At 42.7% G+C, this 26,842-nt stretch overlaps 1 protein-coding gene across 4 annotated transcripts in view; it reads left to right on the plus strand.

Moving 5' to 3' along the window:
* The window catches only part of LOC131448247 (ankyrin repeat and fibronectin type-III domain-containing protein 1), a 143,987-nt gene that overhangs the window by 27,586 nt on the left and 89,559 nt on the right, over positions 1-26,842 (plus strand). For all 4 annotated transcript variants that reach the window (XM_058620535.1, XM_058620534.1, XM_058620533.1 and 1 more), the window contains one exon: positions 5,705-5,931. In XM_058620535.1, the coding sequence (XP_058476518.1) occupies positions 5,705-5,931 (227 nt within the window). The remainder of the gene's footprint in view (positions 1-5,704; positions 5,932-26,842) is intronic.

Below are 26,842 nucleotides of genomic sequence, written 5' to 3' on the forward strand. Positions count from 1 at the left end.
GGTGTACAAAACAATTGATTCATATCACGACTGCAATCCTGTTTCCACAAATTCAAAATTGATTCTCCGATTTAAAAAAAATCAATTCATACACCATGCAACTGCATTTTTTCCCCTGTCATTTATCTCCTCTAACTGATAGATTACACATCAGTTTCTGTCGCTGCTGATACTCGTCCCTGCAAAGAATACACAACTCCAAATCAACCAGCCCCATCTTTACTGAAGGAGCCATTTGGACACATTTCACATTTTACAACCTTGAGGGAAGGAGGGAGCGCACATAAATAGCGACCGCATCACAATAGCACACACACAATTTACCGTTAATCTAAGGCCTGGCTGACTTTCCTAGCTCAATTAGTCATGAATGGACTGAGGCAAAATGATAAACCCTACACAAGGTTTGACATTGAGTGAACTGCAGTTGATTCATAGAGACTTAAAGGGGGGGGTCGAAAGGAAACTCAAATTGATGTTGCTTTTGGAAACATGACGATCATGAAACATGATCCTCACAGTGCTCCCAGACTTCTCCAGGTGAGAAAGAGCTGACGGCGTCATCCACCTAGATGCTAGGCTGGTAGGCAAATTGCAGCGGGTCCATCGCTGGTCTCACCGTGGGGTGAAGATGAAACGGCACCAGTCGCTCCAGGACCTTCATCAGGTGGTGCCACCGGCCTGTAACTGTTGAGGTCTGCGGTGTTCTTGGCACCGGTACCACACAGGAGGTCTTCCATAACTGTGGTACTCCCCAGTTTCAGGCTCATGTTGAAGATGATCCCCCATCATCCCGCACAGCTGAACCGTGCAGGATTTGAGGAGCGTGGAGCTGATGGGGTCTGGTCAGGCCTCTCAAGACTCCGCTGACTTTGTTCTGCTGCAGCCGATGCTCCGTCTTCCTCCTGTAGCTGTCCTCCCCCTCCCTGCTCTTTCTCCTCAGCTCTCTCTGTACAGTCTTTAGCTCCTCCTTGTTTCCTGACCTTTATGTGAGGATTAATCCAGGGTTTGTTGTTAGAGAAACACCGTACTGTCCTGGTGGGTCCAGTGTTCTCTACACAAAAGTTTATGTAGTCTGCTGTAGTCGATGTCCTCCCCCATGTCTCTCGTAGAGTTCTTCCCTCACAGTAGACTCGAAGCAGTCCATCAGAGCCTCATCGGTCTCCTCAGACCTTACAGAAGTGTGTGTGACTTTTCATTGTTATTTTTTTGGCAGGGCAGAATAGATTTTAAGTTGAAAAAGTGATGCAACTGTGGGATGTAACATCTAATCCACATTAGTGCAGCAACCTAGCCTGGCTAATGCCATGCATTTCAAAGTGTGACCATGCCTCTGTACACAGTTAGACCGATCAGACCCACGATCTGGAACGACAAATGCAGCGTGACGCCATCGAATGTGCTTGTTGTTGTTTTCTAGCAAAGCACGCTCAAAATGGAAGCAAAGTTTGTGATTGGTTCCCTTTTTTTAGGAGATTCTGTAGTCGGGCAAAACGGCCTCCTTGCAAGACATGCCTGCTGAGTGAAATCAGACACTGGCAGACTCGAGCAGCAACCCCGTCCAACATGACTCATTTACTTGGACAAATTAGTAAATTAATTCAAAATTAAGCTTTTAAGAGACTGTGTTTCAACATGAAGGGTGATTTCAATCCTCACTACGTGAATCCATTCAGTATTTTCACTGGTGCCTGCTCTGCACAGGCATGTCCTGACTTTACCTGAGTTAGATTGTCTGTCTCTGACTTTTTTTCCCCTCTTGCTATATTATTGCTGCTCTGTTGCAGATATCAAATTAAGAAAGACTTCAGTCCTTTGTGGGCCCTTGTTGCTTAGCAACCGCTGTCATCAACCACAGTTTTGGCTCCCCCTGCCTCTCTCTCCATCTTTATACCCCCCAGTAGTCCTGACACAACACTGGGGAAAAAAATCCATGACACACACATTTTTGAAGCCAGATGTTTTTTTCTAAACTTGAGTCAGTCTCTGTGCTCTGTGTTCATTCCACTGTATAATTGTACTCACAGAAAACCCTCCTGGATGTCATGTGAGGTGTTAGATACAATAAAGATCCATTAATAATAATTCCCCTCGTTTACATACCACAGAATTTAAATGTATACATTAAATTACAAATCTGTTGTATAGAAATAATCCTGATCTATCAAAGAAATATATCATAGGGTTCAAAGTAACAGAGGCAGCACAATATGCCACAATGTATAGACATATCAACATATTTTTATATTTTTATCTTCAGTTCACCCTCTCAGCTACTGCTAGCTCCTCATTGTGCCGACAGAAGCTGTAGAAGTTTTTCTATGTGAGAGACGTCCAGAGTGTCATCCTTTCCCTTCCACAATCATCATCCTCCTCCACTGCGCACCTTCCTCCTAAAATCTGCACCTGCTGCGTCTTCCTCAAATTCTCCGTGTTACTGAGGGTTGAGGAAGGTGCATCTTCACCAACCTGCTGTGGCCCACGCTTGGGAAGAAATCCAGCTTTTCTGTTCTTTGTATAGAGCCTGTGAGGTGACATCTGTGGGGGAATATGACGTGGCCAAGCATTAATAATGTCTGTCTGACTATATATCATACAGTCAGAAGGAACAATCATTGCACATGGTTGGTGTGCCAATCAGTATCTTCAACCTAATCAGTAGTGTCTCTAAAATGACAACATACTTTGTTAAATTATACTACAACACCTGGAAAAAAAAAACATACTTTATTTTCATAATCTTTGACAATTATTCAGAATAGTAAATATCACATAATACATAATATAACCACTAATAAAAACAAAGGGTAAAGATAACTATATTGATCCCCAAAGGGGAAATTGCTTTGTTACAGCAGCATAGACAAAGCATTTGAAATTAAAGGCGACATAGACCGGAAGTTCCAATTAATGCTGCGTTTGTGTGTGTATCTGCGTCATTACCTCGTTAATGAAACCCAAATGTTTCAGAACAAACAGTTCAGCCATTGCTGAGAAAATAGGGTTTTATTGTTTTGCTGGGCTCTGCAAAGTGGAAAGGCACTTCCGTTTGCTGATGATGTCATCAGGAAACCTCACCACTCCTCTCACCACCGTAGCTCCTCCTGGTGCAGGCACTCTTTTCTTTCTTTAGATCTCTTGCAAGGGGGGGGGGGGGGCGTCCCAGTGCGTTCCAGTGCGTTGAGCCAACCAGGTTAACCAGCTGTTTCCACCACTGGCGATCTTGAGCCAGCTGCTCTGCGTCCTCCACAGCAACTCCATGTTGTTGGAGGTCGCCCGCAATAACGTCGAGTCATCGGGTGTGGGGCTTGCCTCGTGGTCGTCTCCAGCCTGCAGCCCTCGGGTCAAATTGGTATAGCTCTCGTTGGATGGTCAAGGGGAAGATGGAGAACATGACCAAGCCAGTGGGTGCGGCGCTGCGTGACCAGACAAGATGCTCTGGGCTGGCGCGTGCGGGCCCTAATCGCTTCGTTGGAAACCCGCTGGGGCCATCTGATGTTCTCGATGGTTCTGAGAGCCCTGCTATCAAAACCATCTAGTCCTGTGGCCAGAGACTTGTGTAAGGGCCATGCTTCCGAGCCGTAAAGCAGGATAGAGAGTATCGCTGAGTTGTAGATCCGTAGCTTTGTCTTGCGTGAGATGGTCTGGTGCCGCCAGACTGGTTTCCAGAGGGACTGCAGAGCTGATGCTGCCAGGGCTCTTCGGCGAATAATTTCTGGTTTTAGGTCCGCATTGTCTGTCACTATGGACCTCAGGTACACAAAGTTCTTGACAGGTTCTACAATGTTGTTACCAAGCCGCAGGGGAGGTGGATCATGTGGACCGGTTAGGCATGAATCCAGCCTGCTGGGGACGGCGGCTGCTTCTGATGGCTGGGAGAGCACGAGTCAGCAAGATCCTGGTAAAGAGCTTGCCGGGGATGGAGAGAAGGGTAATGCCTCTGTGGTTGCCGCAGACGAGCCTGTCACCCTTGCGGTTCCAGAAGGGCAGGATGACTCCTCTGGGCCAGTCGCTGGGAAACCTCTCTGTCTCCCACACCTGGTTGAATATGTGCGTGAACCAGCCAACAATGCTATCCCCGCCTGATTTTAGCATCTCAGCGGTTACTGCTCAGATGCCGGGGGCTTTCCTGTACCTCGAGGCAGTTGGCTTCGGTGGTTATAAGGTTGCCATCAGAGTCTTTCACCAGGGCTGTCTTGATACATGGGCCATTACGGGCTTTGCGCAGCAGGCTGAAGACACAACTCATTGTTGTTACTGGCCGCAGACTCTAGGTCTTTGGCTTCTGCTTGCCAGAACTTATCCCTATCCTCAGCTATAGCCACATTGCGCTGGCGGATTCTGAACTGTTAGAGTCCTTTTAGCAGCTAAAGTGAACTATGCTAACGTTAGTTGAAAACATGTGACAACAACGTTGTACTCTTAGGCTTTTGTCATAAAAAACAAAAGAAAAAGACTTTAACATCAATTACAAACAAATGACATAACAATGACAAGTGTTATTGAAATGACTTTGTTCAGTAGGTGAAGATGAATCACTGTGTGTTAAAGGAAAAAAGCAGCTGGTTCTCAAACCACTTTGATGCTAGCAGGGTCAAAATAGCCGTGGTCTTCTTTCTATGTAGACTTAATTCATTAATCTGTTAACTTCTAAATGCAGTTGTGTGACTTGATAGATCAGGATTTTACTCAGTCGTCAGTCAACAGTATCAGACTTCACAGACAAATTAAAAAAATACTGCATTATACCATAATATTTTGCAGTAGTTTGCTGTTAAAATTTTATTCCACAACTACATCAACATGTATAGTATTGAACTGTATTCATGTTCAAGCTTGTTCAAGTCAAGCTTTTTTCATGATTAAAACAAGATTTCTGATTGTTTAAGCTTCTTAAATATGAATATTCTCTTCATTTCTTTCTGGATAACAAAGAAAACATTAAAAGTCAATCATTTTGGTTTGTGGACAAAAAAAGACATTTGAGAACATCATCATGTTCAGGTTTGACGAACACCGATCAAAATCTTTTAAGGTTTTCTGATATTTTATTGACCAAAAGATTCATCGATTCATCGAGAAAATAATCGACAGATTCATGGATTATGAAAATAATCGTTAATTGCAGCTCTATGAAGAACCCTACTTCTTAGATAATGGTCGATAAGCTCTGATTTAGCCTTTTACAGTAAAGGACATCATCAATCACCTTCATCGACAGAGTTGCTGTAGCTTACCCAGAATGCCTCAGGGTCTGTCAGTAATTGGACGACGAGTGTGGGACGAGCTTTATGAGAGCTGCTCACGACAGCATGTCTGGTTCACACGTCCAACTTTGTTTTGTGACTGTGAAAAGCTCAGTGTTCACGTCGGAGCCGGAACACAAAAACCTCAGTGTCACTGCAAATTCATTTCTTCCTACTTTCACTTTTATATCAGCAATTATTTCTGTCCAGCTTTTAGAGTAAAAACCAGATTGTTAAAGTGTCAGGCTGCAAAATATCTCCTGCTGTAAGATGTCTCCTCACCTTAAAAAGTAAACTCAATCACAATTAGGGAATATTTTATGGGAGTAATCAGTGAATCACAGTGTGTTTGTCGTAATTGCTTTGCAGAAATAAAAGTTAATCATCATCTGTCTGGCTTTTATGTGTCTGCTCTCTAAACCCTGGCCTCTCATTTGTCTTTCTTTGTTTGGCTGAAGGAGAACTGTGGCGTTTGGAGGATGACATGGAAGGTGAAGATGAGCCTGGTGGCTGCACAGAGGCGCGGCCTCGCTCCCAGTCACCGTTTTCACACTTCGGCGTGCGAGCCGCTTACCTACGCAAGAGCGTCTCAGCCGACAACCACCTGGACATGGGCTCGGACGAAGCCTCGGGAACAGCAGTGGAGGGCGAAGCGAGCAGCAAGGGCAAGCTGAAGAGAAAGTTTGTAAGTCTGATTCCTCCTTTATTTTTTCTCTTTGTCTCTACCTGACTGATACTCATGCTTGAATTCTACAGTATCCCAGGTTCCCTGATATCACTCAGTCCTGACTGGCGATTATTCTTGTCCTGATACAACGTTTTCACTTCCGATACAATACCGATATTTCAGCCTTGACTATCTGCCGATACCGATCCGATACAATATCACCATGAATGGTACATACTTTTATTACTTATTCTGTAGTGTGGAATGTTAGGAAAGGCTTGATCAAGTGATCAAACAGAGAACAATAGTCCAGAGAAAAACTGACCCATTTATTATTAACCAATGGGTTACATCAATTTTAACCTTCAACATAAGAATATTCTACAATTGAAAAAAATTAATTAGAAGACCCTGAAAAATAACCTCAATAAATCCAATAAAAACAAATGATACTTTTAAAGTGCAAACGACAAATACTTTGTCAGCAGTAGCACACACACACACACACACACACACACGCTGTTGTCGTGATCACATCGGGCGCTGCTGGATAGACGTGCCGTCGTTATCATCGTTTTCTTTCATTTATTCCTTGAGAACACTTTTCAGGGCCTTACCAAAAACTCACCAAACTTGGTGTTGGCAGCAGGTAATCGATTATAAATCGATTACTAAATTAACTATTTTGATAATCGATAATCAGTTTGAAGCTTTTTTCATGATTAAAACAAGATTTCCGATTGTTTAAGCTTCTTAAATGTGAGTATCTTGTTCATTTCTTTGCTCTGGATAACAAAGAAATCATTAAAAGTGAATTATTTTGTTTTGTGCACAAAATGAGGTTTAAGATTTTCTGATATTGTATGGACCAAGCGATTCATCGACAAAATAATTGACAGATGAATCGATTAGTTGCAGCTCTAGATCCAACACGCCCTGTCTCTTGTTTAGCGACATCACAGAACCTCCTGGCATTTAGTGCAACAAAGTAAACCAACTGTGAACAGACGACATAAAGTGGACTCAGGCAGTGTTCCGTGTGTATGTGTGTGAGTGTATTGAAGGTATTAATAGAGCAAGAAGGAGAGAGAGAGAGAGAGGGCTGTAGGGCAGCACATGCATGTGAAGTGCATGCCCAATTTTTGTCTGATGAGCATCTGAACCTGGTGGGGCGTTGGTATCAAAGCTGGAGTGGGTCATCTTGAAGTGCCTCAGCACATCGATGGAGTAATCGTGATGGCAGATCAGACACGTGGGATTGCCCTCCTTAGAATTTCCAATCGTTGTTGAATGGACTGAGATTTTCATCGTCAATCTTTTGTGTTGTGCGGCTGTAAAGTGTCAGTTTGGGTGGAGGGCTGCAGTGATGGTTGTCCTTCTGCAACTTTGTCCCATGTCCACAGAGGATTTGCTGAAGCTCAGTCAGAGTGGCCATTGAGTTCTTGATCACCTCTCTCACTGAGGCCCTTCTCCCTGGTTCGCTCGGTTTGCCCAGGCGAGCGACTCTTGAAAGAGTCCTGGTTGAAATGAAAGCCAAATGTCTTTCATTTCAGAATAGTGGAGGCCATTGTGCTGTTGGGAATCTTCCGTGCAGCAGAGACTTTTTTTTTGTAGCCTTCCTCAGGTCTGTGCCTCGCAACAATCGTGTCTCTGAAGTCTGCGGGGAGTTCCTTTGACCTCATGGCTTGTTTTTTTTGCTTTGATGTACATTCATGTCCAAAATCATGTCCAATCAATTTTATTTACCATAGGTGGAGTAGGAGTGTGGATTCATGAGAAAAAAACCTCTTTGAACAATTGAAGCAACATAAAGACATTTTAAAAAGTGAAGGGCATCTGGATACTTGAGTAAAGGGTCAGTGATGGGCCTGGGCGGACTCACTGGCCCTCTCCAGTCAAAGAAATATGTTGTTAGAAATATAAAGATGATTTATTTACTTTTTCTGTGTTTAATTAAAACAGAAACATTGAAACGGGTGATTGGACACCTCTGGAATAGAGTTAGTGTTTCTTTGGCTCACAGGCACACTGGTAGTTGGCTTTTCAGTGTTAACGCCACAACGATGGCAAGTTCCATAACGCGTTAAGTAAGAAAACACACGGCCACCCCGCCCCGACGGCTCCATCCACCGAGCCGACCCAGCGCCGCGAGAAGGCGTCCGGCGGCCCCCGGTGTCCCCGGTGTCCTCACCTGACGCGGTTATTTATCTGCAACTGATGAACCACCATCAAAGCAGCCGCGTGCACATTTGCTGTTATTCATGAGCTGCGATGGCTGTAATGAACGCACGAGCCACGGGGGATATATCACACGTATCTGAAATCCCTCGTGCGTTTATTACAGCCATCGGACAGCTCATGAATAACAGCTGCTAGCGTGTTTGTGCACTGGCGCAGGAACGTTTGTCTGATGTATCTCCTGCAGCATGTTAGTCAAAACATTACCTTCTGTTTAGGTTTAGGTTTATTTGCCGCGGTGTGCAGTAAAATGACTCGTGCTCTGAATGTGTTGATATGGCATATTACAATTGTGGGTGTTTTGTTTGCCTTTTTCCTACTTTTACTTATTTCTGTGACAAGAAGGTCCGCCCACTTTTGTACCGACCGGCCCTCCGCCGCTGGTTTCAGGTGATATGAATGTATGTATGTAACACTGAAAGAATGAATGAATGAACACAAGTATAACGGACTGAGAAGGAGGATTTTATGGTCTTTCTTAGTTGCTGTCTGTTTTCACACGGTATCCTTTTTTTTGGTGACTAAAGATCTGCAGTTGTCACATTAATAAAGACATCGTTTAGTGCTAAAAAAACGTATCGATATATAATATAAAGAAAGCACATTTTGTAACTATTTGTTACGTTTAAACAGTAACACATAATAAATTACAACATGAAAGTAACTTGCGTCACACTGCATGGTCATCTATAGGCAACTGTTGCCTACAGATGACTACGTCAGCTGACCTTAGGGACCGTGAAGAAATGTACAGCCGAAGTAAGTCAAAGAGATAAGGCAGAGCAAGGCCATTAACGATGATAACAAACAATAATAACTTCAGATGTATCCTGTGGTGGACCAGAATGGCTACATGAGTAACCTATTCAACCATTTAAGAACACAGCAACACATCCTTAAAGTTACAAGGAGGTTGAACATAAGAGCGAGCGAGCGAGCTAAAGTCTCCTGCTCCACCCTCTGGTCGCCAACGGGCACTGCAGGAATGTTTTCAGGGATGCAAAGCGTGCAGTGAAGACTGTTATTTCTCTCTGTCAATCCTACACGTATGTGACTGAACACACACACACACACACACACAAGCCCACATAGCTGAACAACACACAGCAGACAATATCCTTGAAAAGATAAGATGGTAGAAAATGTGTTACTTTTCCTTGACACCAATCTAAAAATGAATTAGACGCTGTTTTATGTCGTGTTCATTTTACTCATGAAGGGCGACACAACAGTTTAATATAAATGTGCACATTTTAGGTGTGTATGTTTAAGTTATATCTGTTTCTTTGTATTATTGAAGCACAATTTTCTTTGAAAACCTTTTTATAAAAACAGTTGAATTGTGACTATACACATTTTGTTTTTTTTAAACATTTTATTTGCATTTTAACACATTTTACCGCTAAAGGAATAAATAGAATCTGTCATATGCTCACACATACATCCATGTATACATCATATATAATGATACTGTAGAATGTCCTCTGCTTTGGCTTAAACTGAACTGTTTTGTGGAATTAACCTTCAGAGGGTTTTCGGTGCAGACCATTTGGTAATTTAAGTATTAATACTGCATTTTATTTGACCTACTCAGTATCATCATCTATTACACAGTGAATATGGAACTGAATCTTGACTGAGTTTTCATTGCAGATGAAACTTGAATCATAATATCTGTCAAAACAATCAACAATAGCATATGTTCCTCAAATCACTATCATATACTGTTTGTATGTGTGTATATATATATATATATATATATATATATATATATAAACATATATATATATACATATATATATATATATATATATAAATATATATATACATCCTATTGTGATATGATATATATAGTACTGTGCAAATGAGGGCTGTCAGTTTTCCTCTATAATCCCATTCGAATTCCATTGCTTATTGTTTTTAATAATTTGTGTAACATTTTTTTAATTTAACTTTTAATAAATTTTAACTTACTATCATGTGGTTGTTCTACGTTCTGTTCGCTGGGCCATGCAGGGACACTGGCGGCCTGCAGGTGGCTCTCTACGGTGTTAATATAATTAGCTGCGTTGTCCGTGGTGATGGAGAGAGAGAGCACTGACTCATGTTCTACTCTCCACAGTTTGTCGCCGATGCATCTGAGTGGCTCTTCTGAGCTTCGGTCGTTTTGAGAATTATATGCGTTATAGTCGTGTATCTTGGCGCAAGCTCTTGGATGAAGTCTTTGAAACCGGACCTCTGCGAGATGTTAATCGGTTTCATGTCTTCTGTAAATAAAGTTTTTATTTACAGAAGACATGAAAGCTGTAAACCCTACTCATCATTCTTGCCTGCATGGACTTAAACTCCGCTGGTTTGCCAGGGTGCAGTGTTGGCACGTGTCCCCTCAGGTTCGACGTTGCATATTCTGCAGATTATGGCTTTTTAGATGGTCAGGAGTGGCGATCATCTCAGTGATCTCAGTGGGTTTTTTCTCACTGAATGTGAGATTGTTGTGATTGAGAAAACTTTATTGTTCTGCGAGGGTCGTACGTGAGCGGAAAGAGGGCCGGGCTTGTAATAATGATAGTGATGATTATTATTGATTTTTTTTAAACATTTGAATTATATTCGATTCACAAAATTTGCTCCAACAGCCCTAGTGCAAATATTTTATTCAGTTAGAAAATTTGAGCTAACAGAAGAAAAATCTAAATGACATCAATATTTGGTGATAAGGACAACAACAAGACACAGGGTAGTTCACTGACATCAGGAACATTTGTCCCAGGGAGACCAAGCACATAAAACGGGCAGGGATGAGGATCGTAGACTCAGTAGTTTCCCCCGTTGGAAACTGAGCGATGTCCAGCAGTGCCATCAGCTCCGAAATGAAACATGGCAGCAGCTGCTCTGGGCTGATGAGTCCAGATGTGAAACACTTGGCTGCTGCAGACGGCGTGTTGTTCTCCAGAGAGCGGCAGAGTGGTACAGTAATGACTGTGGTTCCCTGCAAGTTTTGGGGCTGGGGATTTGGCCAGGATTGATAGTGTCCATCACGCTGTATGAAATACAAGGAGACGCTTATCCATCACAGAGGTGTCTGAAACAACCCCAAACACACAGCCAGTGTCATTAAAGACTATCTAACGTAACAAAGAACATGGAGTTGTGGAAGTGATGCAATGGTCCACACAGAGCCCTGATCTCAACACCCTCCAGTGTGTCTGGGATTACGTGAAGAGACAGAAGGATTTAAATCAGACTACGGTCCACGGAAGATCTGTGTGGTTTAGTGTGCAAGTGAACTGGTCACACCAAATATATATATTTTTTATTATTATTATTGTTTATTTCGAACATGTAAAAACAAAAGAAAAGGAAACAAATGCAGATGGGCATTGGTACACATAATCTATCAATTGACACGTTCAAAAAGGAGTGGGAGGAAGTATAAACTTATTTATTCCCACCCCATTTTCCACAACTCAACATCATTTACATATTTTTATTGTTTAGCTTCCTGCTTACCAATCCATTCACTCATTTCTTTATATACTATACCCATGTTCTCTAAATATGTGTGTATATATATATATATATATATATTACATCTTATAATCTGTGATTATGGGCTTCCTTCTTCCTCTTTGTTCTTGATGAAAATTCAATTCCCCCCTCAGATTATAACCCCCTTCTCTAATGAAGAATAATCTTTGTAAACTACCAGGTAATGAATAATTTTTTTGCTTTGAACATCATTTTTGCCGTTTTTAATTCTACAATATCGATGGAAATTTTTTTTTATTTGTGTTGTCTCGATTTGCTATTATTGAAAATCCAAATATCCCAAAATATCTGCCTTTAACTCTTTATAAAACCACATATATATGATTTTTGTCACCAGACTTGAAGACAGTGGTGTTGGACGTGGCCAGCAGGCTTAACAAATACACATTAAAAATTGAAGAGCTCTATATTGTCCTTGTGTCAGTGGATCAGGTCATTCGAGAGCCCATTACCAACATGAGCTTTGTAATTGGTTCTCCAGTGTCACAGCCGACACAGGACACCAGTTAACTGTAGGAAGACAGAGTGGTGGTGGCACAACTTCAAGTCTGTTGTAGTTCTTCTTCACACACTCTGACGAGTCTAGAAATGAGATATTACAGAGACTCATTTGAGATATTTTGGACGTGAGAAGTTTCTTTCAACTTCCTGGACTTGAGTGAGGAATTTGTATTTGGGTTTTCTGAGTCAGCCCCTGCAGCGCCGTCGTGGAACTCCAGAGAGACTGTGATACGGCTCTGGCAGCATCTTTGTCGAGATGGGGACGACTCTGGATCTGATGACCTGCCGCGAGTGTTTCAGGGTGAGCTCTCATGCAATGCTGTCGCGTCCGCAGCAACTGCACCACAGATGCATTATTCCTGCAATCATACAGACTTTAGAGTTTTTGATCATCTTTGTCAGAGAGTTTTGTAAAATAATGTGTTTTTTTAAGCATCTTAAATGTTGTCTTTGTGCTCTCTCTTGAGGACATAATCATTTAAGAAACTTTTTATGGAGCAAACAACTAATAAATAACTAAATCATTTGCAGATTATAGAATAATGAAAACAGTCAATAGTTGTGGTCATGATATCGTCACAGTCAGTGAGACAGGCTGTAGAAGTCTGCAGTTTCTCCTTAACAACAACCTTTGCGTTTGTCTCAATCTGCAAGTCTACAAACAGGAGAGACATTAATCATTGTTGCAGAGTCTACAGCTGTCCTCTCTCTGTCTTCTTGTTTCCTGTCGTCTTCGGTCAAGTCCAGCGTCTTTGTCGTTCCCTGAAAAACAAATGCAGCTCGACCTGGAAGCTCACACAAGCATGAAGGCACTGAGACACTGACACGCTTTAACCTCAGGACAGTGACGCAGCAGCACATACTGACATACCCTGAAGGTGTGTGTGTGTGTGTGTGTGTGTTAGAGAGAGACACTGTCACTAAAGTTCAGGCAAAACAAGCTCTTTCAGGTAGTTTGGGTTGAAATAAGCCATGAGGATACGTGTTAAAAAAAACACGAGTAGCTCTCATATTGGCCCAGCACTAACTTGTGTATTATATTATATCATTTATATGCTAATTATATAAATGTGGTAAAATACAATCATAGTTTGTTTATACAATCAGAATTTAATCTATTGACGTCATTTAGTATAATTTTGCTTGAGCGGGTGATTGAGAAAAACAACACTTCCGTCATAGCAGCAAGCTAAGCGGCTGAGTAACCACTTCATCACTGTAGCCTGTAGTTCTGTTGATTGAGGGGAGTTGATGCTTTCAATTATTCATAAAACAGTGAATGCAAATAGCTATTTGTCATCATTTCCAGACTGACAGGAAAACCACAGGAAACACTTGAGGACACATCTTCACCGCATCATGTACACAGACACATACTGACACACTTGCAGGCCTCCTGAGGAAATTCAGTGGTGGCTACTTTGTCCAGTGAGGAGAATGATATTTGGCTCGTTGCTTTGGTCAGAAGACGTGTAATATGTGGCTGTTCCCTGTGGTTCCACTTCTGATTTAAATCATTAAAGCTGCCAGGAAACACAAAACCGCTCATAAACATGCACATCACACACATGGAAGAACATGTACACTGTGCAGTTACATTGAAACTGAGACGCAGCGATGTCAGTTCTGATCTCGGCCCCTGATCCACGTGAACATCCATGAAACACTTGGGCTCTGTGTGTCTCACGCAAACAAGTGACTAGTGACTTGTAAAGCAGTTGTTTTCAGTTGTAACTGAATCATTAGAATCAGTTCATTAAAACTATTTGTTCAGTACATCCTCTATGACCGGTCACTGGACAGCGGCAGGGTGAATGAAGCTCGCTATGAAGCGGATATGCAAAGATATGTGATAGAAAAAGTGCAGTAGCTGCTTGTGCTGTATGAATGTGTGAATGACAGCAACCGCGTGAAGCTGCTCTCAAAGGTTTTCACGGCTAGACAATCACTATATATATATATATATATATATATATATATATATATATATATATATATATATACAGTAAAGGCAGAGACCATTTACAGTCTAATTCAGTATCAATATCAAGCAGATTCAATAATGGAGCTTTAAGAGCAGGTCTGCTTATGAGAATGTCACTGAATTCAGATCAGCATAGATGCCACACTTGAGTGAGACACATCACATGAAAGGTCACTTAGGTCAGGGACGGCGGATGCTGAACAACTCTTCCCTCTGTTATCTGTCTGGCTTCCAGTGGCCTCTATCCAAGCAGCATTAGCCCTGTAATTCCTTGGGTCACTAGTAAGGTCAAATTGTCTGCATAGAGTCAGGGAAATGGATTTAATCAAAATCAATTTCTGTAGTAATTCAAGTGTCAAAATGGGTCAAATGTGTTTCTCTGAGTTGGTAAATGTCATGTCGAGTGAGACATTAAATTGGCATCGGCACAGACAAAATGGCTACAGATTAATTGCGGGGTCCATCATTTTAAACATAGAAAAAAATAATGATGTTGATAATAAATGAATATATAAATAAATAATGAACAAGTCAAATCAATTCTAGAGAAACACAATAGTTCCCACCGTAAGCAAACAGTTGTGTTCCTGTGTGACGTTTGAGCCGCCGTCACACCATCCTCGCACCATCTGAATGGTTGTGGTGGTTTGGGTCGACACAGAACCAGATCAAATTTGCAGCATGCTGGAAATGAGATCAGAACTCATCATGTTGGTGTCTCTGTAGACCATGTATTTAGATGTTTCACAATTACCAACTGCTAATCACATGCTGATCAAGGCCAATTATCTGTAAAACTCTGAGCACTGGAAATGTGTAGCATACAGTGTTGGGAACGTTACTTTAAAAAAGTAATTAGTTATAGTTACTCACTACTTGTTCCAAAAAGTAACTGAATTAGTAACTGAATTCTCTATAATAAAAGTAAATCGTTACCAGGGAAAGTAACTATTTGCGTTACTGTTAAAAAAAAGTTGCTATATGTCAAAGAATTTGGATTTTTTTGTGTAGTTTTCACAAGTCAGTTGAAATGAGTAGAACAGACAGATGTTTGTACATAACTTTCTATATTTATTGCACGTCGACAGACAGCAAGATGTTTATCCTGCACTTCAAGTATTATCTTTGTAAGAAAAGTAAACAGTTACACCATATAAAATGCATTTAACTCTAGCAAATTAAATCAAACTCTCTCAACCTGAGACAACAAAAGTAAACTTTTAAACAACAAAAAAGTGTGTTTAGCTCTGTAGTCTTATTCTTAATTAAATAAATCAAACTCTTAATAATCGGTGTTTTTGGCAACTAACTTTGTAGATGCGTGTGCGCTGTGAGATGCTTCATTAAATTAGAATTGCTAAGACGGATGTCGACAAAGTTTTTGCTCCGGGACATAATGCACACATTACATGTACGTTCTTGCCTTTTATCACAATGTAATTGAAGAAGTGATTTTATCGCCACAAACAATGAAAATGCCAACTTTACATCGGAGTCCTGACTCGCCATCTCTGCTGCTTCATCGATTCTCTGTTTAGCTGTTAGTGTAGAGTAGCATACTGTAGTGTGGCGTAGTGTAGTGTAGCATAGTGTAGTGTAGCGTAGTGTAGCATAGTGTAGTGTAGCGTAGTGTGGCATAGTGTAGTATGGCGTAGTGTAGCATAGTGTAGTTTGGCGTAGTGTAGCGTAGCGTAGCAAAGTGTAGCATAGCGTAGTTTAGTGTAGTGTAGCATAGAGTAGCATAGTGTAGCATAGCGTAGTGTAGCGTAGCATAGTGTAGTGGAGCATAATGTAGTGTAGCGTAGGGTAGTGTAGCATATTGTAGTGTAGCGTAGTGTAGTGTAGTGTAGCATAGTGTAGCATAGTGTAGCATAGTGTAGCGTAGTGTAGTGCAATGGGTATTTGATACCCTTTGTAAGAGAGACCTTTTGCTTACATTTAAAAATGCCTATATTCTCATTTCTAACAGACCAAATATGTAGTTATTTGTGGATTTGCTCATTCAGTTTATGATCTTCTTCTTTTACACTTAAACCACAGTTTTTTTTGAACATGCAAATAAGCTAACGTAAACTCAGTCCAACAAAAAATGTCAAAATTGCTGTCAGAAGAACAATGACTATCAAGTGAGAAAGCATACGGTTTCAGGATTAAAGAGCAAGAAAATCCTAATTGTGTCCTTTGGGCTTATTTGCATTTTCGCCTCTGTATGAACTGTACCGTCATGCACCTGTAGTGCTGTAGCAGTTCACTAGTCCAGCCTACACTCTATTAGCCGGGCTTACACACTTGTATTCTGTTCTGCAGTCTGTTGCAGCTGTCTGTCTCTGTGCAGTTCTTCTTCTGGCCACATGGTGGAAGTATAACGCCACTCTATGGAAGTCCCTTCCCCAGCTCATGGCAGGGCTTCAGCTGTGGGTGTGCATGTGTGTGGCTCAGCCGTTACCTGGGTGGTGCTTGAGGTTTCTCTCCGGTGACTCATTCGTCCTGAGATGACTAACGCACAGACAGCGGACAGTCAGAGGTGCCGTAGCTGCGTCACAGCCGGCCGACATTCGTCATCTATGGAGGCACGGCGGTAGGCGTAAGACAGGCACGACGAGCCAGAGCCCGGGCTGCTTCAGAAAGACAAAACACTGGTACTTTTGTTCACGCGACCCTTTACGATCGACACAGGATTGACAGTCGAATTGGTGACTGAATCACATAGTGGTGAAATGACAGGTTTGAGTCTGGTTCATTGTCCCCCTCAGGTGCATGATGGATGGAAGAATGCTGTAGTGAAATGATGACGAGTGTCTGTATATAGAAACCCCATAATAGTTCACCTTGGTAATTAGTTTCCAGAAAGTGCTGCATATTTGGTTAGAACGTGCACTGACAGCACTTACGAACACATAACTCACATCATCATCATCACCACTTGTTGCCGTCCTCTTCCTCTCCTCACAGTGTTTCCTGTCCGTCCATGGATTCACGGTCCTGTCTGTCTGTGTTTCTGAGAGACAGAAGAAATACCACGACTCCAAAGTCTTTGTTCCATTTGACCTTGTGACCAAACAGCCTATGTTCATTAAATGCTGCTCTGTCTCTCTCCATCACTCTCTCCTCTCTCTTAATTCCCCCCTTGCACTTCCCTGTACTGCATCTTTCTGCAGCAGTTCAGTGGCAGGAAGACAGCAGCACATTGTACATACATGTGTGTCTTCGCAGTGTCCTCGCAGTGTACAGCTTGTGAATCACCAATAATTTACTGCTGACATGTGTACATAGCTAAGCCAAAGCCTCGCTGTCACTAGTTTGACTGTAAATAGTAAATATAAGTCTGGTCCTTAAATACCTGCTGTCGACACTAATAGCCAGAAGATGTCGCCACTGGTTTCTGAGCTTGACACGACTGTCACTATCATTTCAAAGGGAATTCTGTGTAATGTAGATCTCCACGCCTCAGGCTCTGCTGTGACTCCCCAACGGACTCTCTGGTTGCTGCACCCACTCACCCACTCACTCATTGTGTAAGTGAGGGTAACTGTCACAGCTTTTGATTGATTATTGGCCTGGCAGATTGCATGGGGACCGATATTATGCATTTTACCAATATCAGTCAGTATCGGCATCTTTTTTTAATGATCATCAATATTATTTAGTCATTAGAAAGCGTCTCTTACTGCTAATAGCTAAACTAAATACTGATAAATTGTGCACTTAGCTCATATGAATCCAGAATTGGAGGACAGTTTGCACATTATTTTATTTATTAACTTTAACTTTATTTTAAATTCATTAAAAAAAAGTTTCAATAGTAATAAACATTAAAGATGTTTTGTGTTGGGATTTTTTCATATAGTCATAATCGGTGTCATATTGGCCCTGAGAAACCAATATCGGTCGACCCCTTCAAAGAGTCCAGCAGCAGTGAGGAAACCCATGTCGCAGAGCTCTATTTGGACATTTGACTGTTTGAGCTTAAACTTAAGAACATGATTGTATTGGCCGGAGTCTCAGCTTGAATGTTTGCTAACTGGATTTGATTGGCTGGCGCTCGTGCTGCCACTGAGAAAGTGGAACATTTCTCAACTCACATGCAGCGTGAAGACGTGCAGCACTGGCAACACATTGAAAGTGAACGAGGAGCATGTCAGTTGAAGCCTCTCCTGTGTACATCTAGTGTCATTGTCTCTAATGTGAGTCTAATGTGTGCTTTAGGTAGATATAGGGAGCAGCAGCTGGGCATCTGTTATGGTGATCGGCCTCTTGGAAAGTCCTTCTCCAAACAGAGGCCCACACATCAGCGATGGGAAGGCATTTCAAGTGCCTATGAGCTTGCAACTTAGACCCCCCCCCCCCCCCTCCATGCACAAGTGCACCACTGCTTTGTGTATAAAAATAAAAAATAAATCCATTTTCAATTTAAATGTATTGTAGCCTCACTTAACGCACCTCTTAAGAAGCGGATGTGTAAAGTTTTCTTTCCGGTTCCTGTCACGAGGACTCTGTTTCCATCCTAATACTCAACGGAACCTATAACTGTGTCCTCTCTGATAATCATCTGCATCATTGCAGAAACTCACTTTCTTTCATATCATTTTCAGCCTTTTTCGTTTTTGCCGTTCCACGTTCTCCAATGTTTGATGACACAGACGCAAGCGAATCGTTATATTTCTCATATTTTGCTAAAAAATGGCGGCTAGATGATGATTTTTGAGGGCTTTGTTTCGTCGTGCGACGCAGATACTTTTTGTCTCACCAGCTAGTTCTCTTTGTATCATACTGGTGGTATTTTTTGTTGTTATTAGTAACTTCTTCATACACTTCTTCTTGTACACTTCATTCGCTCATGTTTTGCCCTCCTTTCTTCTCCTCTCCTCTATCTTTCTTCGATCTTCCCCACAAGGTTTATTTGCTGTGCAGTTGGGGTAATTTCACCCAGAACAAACACATCTGATTGCTCCTCCCCGCCCTCCTGCTCTCTCCTTTGCATATTCCGTCCACCACAATTTTCTTTCCTTCCATCTTTCCTCTCACCTCTGGCAGCCTCTTTATCTCTCTCTGCTCCAGCCCTTCTCTTTGCCATCTGCTCTTCCACACTCCTTTCCCTCTCTCCTCTATGTCCGTGCCCCCCCCCCCCCCCCACATCACCCCCCCCAACCCAGTGACCTGCTCTTAATCGCTCCGCTGCAAAGTTGCTCCTACAGGATCCAACCAGCTGTCAAACAGATAGATCCCTGCCTGTTGAGGTTAACCTTAAGTGGGCCAGAGCCCGGGCCAAAGCCTGGATTTTGAGTGGTTCCCAGGGTCTAGGACCCTTGGGGGCCAGAAGCATTTCTTTGAGAGTACCAAATCTCGTTTCTCCTCTTGTCCCTTTGCCTGGGCCTCACCATCCTCCATCCCTGCCTCCCTCTCTCCCTCCATCCCTCCTTTCGTCCCCTCTACCCCCTCCAGACTCTCTGTCTGCACTGACACTGCCTTTAATAAGGGGAGTGGGGTGCAGTGTTTACTTGAGTGGTGCGAGGTTAAAAACTTCCCCTTTAATTGACATTCCGGTAACACTTTCAAATAATGGGGTGGGCAATTTCCTTGAAATTGATGTGTGTCCACCACAAGGAAAAACAGAGCTTCTAGCTTTCACTCACCCGTGGATGACCTGCACTTGTGCTGCGTCTTTGTGTGTGTGTGTGTGTGTGTGTGTGTGTGTTTGCGCGCGCGTATGTGCTCGCTTGTTTCAGCGTGAGAAATTGACTGAATGGTCTTTCATTGGCACCAGTGTGGGATTTCTGTGTGTAAGAAGGCAACCACACATTATACCCAAACCACATCACTCTGCCGCTAATATCTTCATTAATGTGAACAACAGGATTTTTGTTTTGTTATATTTAGTGCTGTCAAAACGATTAATCACATTAATGTCATAGTGAACTCGCGATTAATCGCACATATTTATCTATTCTAAATGTCCCTTGATTTCTTTTTGTCCCATTATTTTTTTTCTCATTTTAAAGCTCTTATCAACATAGAAAAGTGGATCGGCTTTCTTTGTGCTAATGTTTTTTTTATTGAGACAATATCTCTGTCACCTGCATATTTTGACTTATTCTTCTTATTGTGAGAGCCGCACAATAATAAGCGTGTGAATAAAGTGGCGTTGCAGACGGAGTCCCGCGGTTTAATGTGTTGTTGCCGTAACGAGCTGATCCGAGCTAAAGGAGCTAGCGGTCTTCGGTGGGGGGTCTGCCAGCTTGGTTGCTAACACATCATACTTCATGACTTGGATGTGGGGAGTGCGTGGAGAAATGATCCAGGTTGCGTTGGATACGGAGAGCCCGCTTGGAGACGGAGAAGCGCACGGCGCTCGCCATCCACTCAGAACGGAACGTTAGCCTACTAGCCTACTAGTTGTTGCAACAGCATGTGAAAAAAAACTACGTTTTCAAGTTTTCAAGACCAAAAAGAACGCTAATCTCTCGTTATTCTGCCTCTGTTTGGTCTTTGTTAACTGAAATGATGTAACATAAAAAAAAAGAGTCTGTCAAGCAATACTATCAGACCTGACTGAGGGAGCATCTGTGTGTGTATACAGCAGCAGCAGCACAGGGGCCGATGCACTCACACTTTAAATTCATCCGCCACACTAAAAATCATTGAGAACTTCACCGATATCAAAATAGCTCCAACAAATCACTCAATGTGAGTCAAAGTCAACATCTGTGTGAGAGAAAGTATGCAAACACAAACATCTCCCGCTGCTGCAGACTGGATCCACGGACCAAACAGCAACCGCTGGATGAGACTTGTGGTGTAATGACTGTGTGTGTGTGTGTGTGTGTGTGTGTGTGTGTGTTATGGGGAGAGTTGATGTGCGTTGTTAACTCGGGGTTAGTATGATGAATATGTATCTTGTGTGTGTGCGTGCCGGCGTGTGTGTGTCAGTGTGTGAGCATGTGTCTGTGTCTGTGGGTGGTTTCAGACAGACGCTAGCTGGTTCCTGGCCTTGTCATTCTGTCTCCCACACACTCTCTGATGTGGTTTGAGGCTGTGGCTTTCACTATGGAGGGGCACAGCCACACCGCACACACTCACACTGTTCTCACATGTCTGTGGAAACACACATTGCACACTGGTATGCAGTCACATTCTCAGAAATGCAGACACACATACTGAACTAATACACACACACACACACACACACACACACACAGCTCACCCTTGAAGGATGTAACAACACAACAGCCGCCTGCCAAAGTGTCTGAACGGACGCCGTAGCGCTCTCATAGACTAATGCACACACTGCTAGACGCCATCCGTGGTGCTGGTGGGCTCCCACAATAAGCGGTTAACTAAATTATATCAAAGACAGATGTTGGCTGAGGTCCCATCTTACTTTTTGTGTTTTTTTATGGCGTGTGTGTGTGTGTGTGTTTGCTGATATGTAGATTCATGGGAGCATTGTGTCGTTTGGAAGTCTTTGTGTGCAGATTATTGTCACTTATTTGTTGCCCTAGAAACGTTTTAAAGAAGATAAATCAAGCAACCACATGCACACACACACACACACACACACACACACACACTAAACCGTAGTAAATTGGACTTGTGGGGAATAAAAACATGTATATTTACACTAATCTCTGGCAAATATCACCTTTTTAATGACGTGCCAGAGTCGAAACCTGCTACCAGTGAAATGTGGTGAGTATCTTTAAATATTAGAGAAGGAGAAAGACGGGGGGGGGGGGGGGGGGGGGGTCACATGTTTTTGATTTGACAGGCTTTCACACAAACAAACAGTACTACAGTGTCTCTGTCAGGATTCCTCACTTTTTCATCCTTTCTGCTTTATTGCACAACTTTAACAGTGATGGTTACAGTAAAAGCCCGCACCAGTCACAAACAAACAAACAAACTAACATACTGACACACAGTGTTGTGCCAATGCTGAGACATTATTTAAACAGCTGATGTTGTTATTAAGAGGACTTGACATTGTTCTGATTTAATTCAGGTAATTACTAAAAAAAATAAAATAAAGGGAAACTTTATTTTGAAATAGCTTTTATCTGAATGGCGTTCTATCTGAAGGGACAGGAAGTAGTTAGTCGCCTGCTGTTGCACTCGCTTGAAATCTGACTAGAACGATGTCCGTTATTATTTTTTCTTTTTCTTACACATTGACCCGTAAAGTGACGCACAGTCAGCGATGATTTAAACCAATGACCTAAAGGGTCACCTATGACCTATGATGCCTTTCTGTATGTCTCCTGGAAACAGAAGTTTGCGTACTACTCACTCGCCGGCACCAAAGTCTAACAAAAAAAGGAAAAGCTGAAGCGACTAACACCTGGGCCGTACTGGCTGTGTATGTTGCTGTGTTGTCAGCTCAGATAACTTCTCATTAACAGTTGCACTCTCACACAGGTTTGGTGCACGGCCCTGTGGTCCCGTCTTTTCTGCAGGCCTGTCTCTTTAAGATGCTGTTTGTTTATGTCGAAGCTTAGCTCAGTGAGACCTGTGCAGGCTCAATGTTGGGCTCCTTTCATAGGAGCTCCATTTTGTTCTTAATAAAATGGCACTCAGTGGCTGGGGGACTGGCAGGCACCCAGCTCACTGGGAAACCAAAGAATGCCAGCCTTCATTTAGCGACAAACAGCTACTGCCTGAAGAGGCTAGTTCTCCACTCTGCTCCTCAATCGGACTGCTGCTGAGGCCAGTGTGTGTGTGTGTGTGTGTGTGTGTGTCAATGTGGAGTGGGGCCATGTTTGAAGGAGTCAGGTATGGCAACTCCTCACATAGCTCGTCTCTTGTTGACGTTTGCTTGCACCGATCTGTCTTTTCTACTCAGTGTCTCGGTGGACGTCCCGTCTTGGCGGCCCACTGGAAAACACGCAGCGACACTTCTCTTCCCCTGCCTCTCTTTGCCCTTAGTCTCTCCATCACTGGCTGTGGATGGTGGGAACAGATCAGCCATTACTATGCATATTTATATGGGTTTGCTCCGCCCTCATTCTCCTCCCATCTCCCACACACATACACGTGTACTGTAAGTGACAAGAGCTCCTGACACCAGGGAAGCATGCATCATCACTGTACACACTCTGTGTGTGTGTGTGTGTGTGTGTGTGTGTGTGTGAGAGAGAGAGAGAGGCAGTCTCATTGCAAAGCCTCTTGTAATTGTCCCAGACGGGAATTTTTTCTCCCTTCTGCCATTTATTACATTTAAAGCTTGTTTATTTGAGGTTTGTGCTCTGTGATTTGAGATCATTTGAGAGAGCTCATGAAAACTGGATGAAATTTAGAAAAGCAGCATGCAAGTGTATTAAAAACAGAACGCTGTCAAGTCAGGAATGAAGGAGTGAAGAAAAACAAGGAGAGTTTGGAGGCGCTGAGGGGAAGACAATGACATGTGTCTGTTGACCTGCAAATATGTATGATGACTTCCCACCAAAGCCAACTAAACACAAGTTCAAACCAATAATATAATATTTATCTATGTTTATTTATCATAATCATAATCCTCAGTCTGTCAGTCTAAATTCTCCTTAGGCCTTGGACCTCTCTGTAAATGAAGCCGACTTTATGATAAAACTCACCTATGCGCTTTTTTTAAGAAGAGCAACTGAGTCTCAACGGCTCTCATCTGATTTGGGTACGTCTGTACGTCATGTAACGCATACAACATGGTGCTGGGCTGTGATTGGCTGCAACACCAGTCACTCACGCTGCCCTTCATGGGCGGGACAGGTCAGAGACGTTAGTGGAACTGAACTGGGGGTGGAGTGGAGTGGCTCAGTGGTTAAGACCCTACCTTGTGTACGAAAGACATCATGGTCGCAAGTTCGATTCCACCCCTGGCTAATTGTACTTGATTCCATTGTAAGTCGCTTTGGATAAAAGCGTCTGCTAAATGACATGTAATGTAATGTAATGTAACTGACGAAGCGTATCGCGATGTCGTTCGCCAAGTTGTCAGTTCCAGAGCGAGTGGACAGAGAAATATGTCTTTACTTAACCAGAAAGTACAAGCACCAAACTGATGTGTTTAATGTGCAACGACTGCATTTATGTGCTAAAAGAGTGCATTTGCTTAAAGTTGCACTACGTCTAATCATGGCTCGTTTTCTGCCAGTTTTCCCGAGCGCACAGAGGATCCCGTCTATGTTTGGCTAATTTTATTCCTTGTAGCAATATAATTATACCTTTAATTGTTTAGCCAAATTATTATTGTTGTTTATTTTTTGAAAAACATTCTGTGTGGCCCACAAAACACCAGCGTTTTTCCGTTGTGGCCCACCTGCTTCTGAAGTTGACATTTCTGGTTGAAATGGTCATTCTCTCATTCCATCTCCATTTTTAAACCTTGTGAATTTAAAGCACGTTGTTCTGTACTATCATCCATGCAGCGCAGTACGACAATGAATCCGTTGTAGGTTCACTTTAAAAAGGCTACTGCACTGAAATGTGAAGAAACACCCAGAACAACTGTAGGTTTTCTGCACCTCAGGATACACAGTGTTTGTCTGTGTCACTGCAGTAACTGACTGTATGTACAGAGCAGTGTTTTCACTGCTTAAAGTCTGAGGACACCATCTGAAAGTGAACACGCTGACCATTTTACCAGTTTCTTATTGCTATTTAACAATAATAATTAAGAAAATAACCTACAGCAAGGCGATGCAGCTAAGACAGGAAGTTAGCTACATTAGCCCCAGAGGCTAGCAGCAGTTCAAAGGCTACAGACGGACTTATTTTCTTACATTATTTTCTTCTTTCTTGTGTGTTTTTGTGATGAGACATACTACTCAGCACCGCTCCCGGTGAAAGTTAACGTAGGAAGTAAGGCCGAGGTCATACTTCCTGTGTCCAGCACACGACACCTGTGTGCTACGCTCACCTCGAGCTTTAGTCGGTGGGAAGTGTACGTAGCAACTCGCCGTGCTCCCTGTAGCACACTTTCCAGTCCAGGTATTGATGTGTTTATTTTTGGACCAAAAAGACAGAGCTAAGAAGACAGTAACCATGGAAACGTGCTCGAGAGTGCGATGCTGATGCACACGTGTTGGTACCCACACATGTACGACTTCGTACTCAAAGAGTACAACGAGATAGAAAAAGAGGGAGAAAAAACTCATGAGAAATCATTGCTTCTGGAGTGGAACGTGAGATCGAGGATGCAAACAGTTACACACGACACTGGACAGACGCAGACCTTTGAGGGAATATTAATGTCAGCGTGGGTATACACACACACAAATGTGGAAATAAAAAGCACTCTCCACAGACAAGGATCAGGAAAAGTAGGTCCACGTACAAGTCTGGACGCAGGGAATAGGACACATTCCTACCAAAGACAGAAGAGAGCGGTGCTACGGCTCCCTCGGACACATCCGGTCCACATGCCGTCAGGCAGGGGAGGCGTTGATGACGCACAGCGCACCATACCCGTCGGGTCTGACGTATACCAGGGCCTTAACCCTCTCATGGTCACTGGTCACTCATATAGCATGAAGTCAAAGACTACAGGTCACTACAGGTGATTTTTTTAAGGCAGTGTGATAGATATCATTGTCCGTTGTGGTGATGTGTACACAGTGTAGTACCTTGTGTTATCATGTGTAGCCTTTATTCAGAAGATAATAAGCCAGGGTCGGCTCTGGCCAATCCAGTGACCTCAGGAGACGTTTTCCACAGTTGTAGCTGAAAGTTTACTCTCGTTGAGATGCCGTTCCTGAAGCCCGTGTCTGAGATTCTCTGCTGTGTGGCTCAGGTGTAGTGGTGCGGACAGTCTGGGACATGTGGTATCATTTTACCTGACGACAGCGTATCAGGTGTCAGGGAAGGACTGTGTCTCTCCCTGACAGCAGTGCTGGCACCTCATTTCTAACCTTTCTGTAAAACAAGAGTCCTTTATCACCTGTGTTTTACATCCTGGCACCTGAAAATTAGATTTGTTTTGATCCGTATTAGATCTGTATAGATTCCTTCAAATCTGTATCATTTTTACATCATATGGCCATTATAAGAGACTTAAAGGATTACTTGAAAATGTGTGATGTCATCAGTGGGTTCGTCTGTGACTCGAGCTCCGCGCTAGCCTCATGTGGAGGATAACGCGGTAGACAATGAATGAATGAATCAGTGGGTAGATTCTTACCATTACAAAACAATTCAGATTGACCCATAAGAAAACTGTAGACAGGAAGTATAATATAAATAAACCCACACTAATGACAACGTAACCAGAGGTGATAAAACTGAAAAGGCTGTTTGTGAAAAGCATTCTCTTCAGGCAGCTCAGACTTATACTATTATAGACTTAACTTATTGTTGTGTTGTGGTCCTAGTTGTTGCTTGTGATGTCTGCTCTTCAGTGTCGGCGTCAGTAGGAGGGGTAGAGATCATCACACACCTTCCTGAAGTTACTTCAGGAGGACACAAGCTTTCATTGGATGTCAAACCAGAGCATTGCCTTCAGGTGGATGTTGAAGCTGCTGTCCAGCCCTACTAAGAGGCTGACGCGTCATAAATGTGTGTAAATAAGGCATGTCACATGCAGAACATGCTCCAACACAGACTGTCCTGTTTGTGACAGTAATCAACTGCAACCGGCCTCAAAACAGAGGCTCCATTTCAACACGGAGAGACAGTCTGACATCATCACACACA

Source organism: Solea solea, chromosome 21 (assembly GCF_958295425.1).
Source record: "Solea solea chromosome 21, fSolSol10.1, whole genome shotgun sequence".
Taxonomy (NCBI): Eukaryota; Metazoa; Chordata; class Actinopteri; order Pleuronectiformes; family Soleidae; genus Solea; species Solea solea.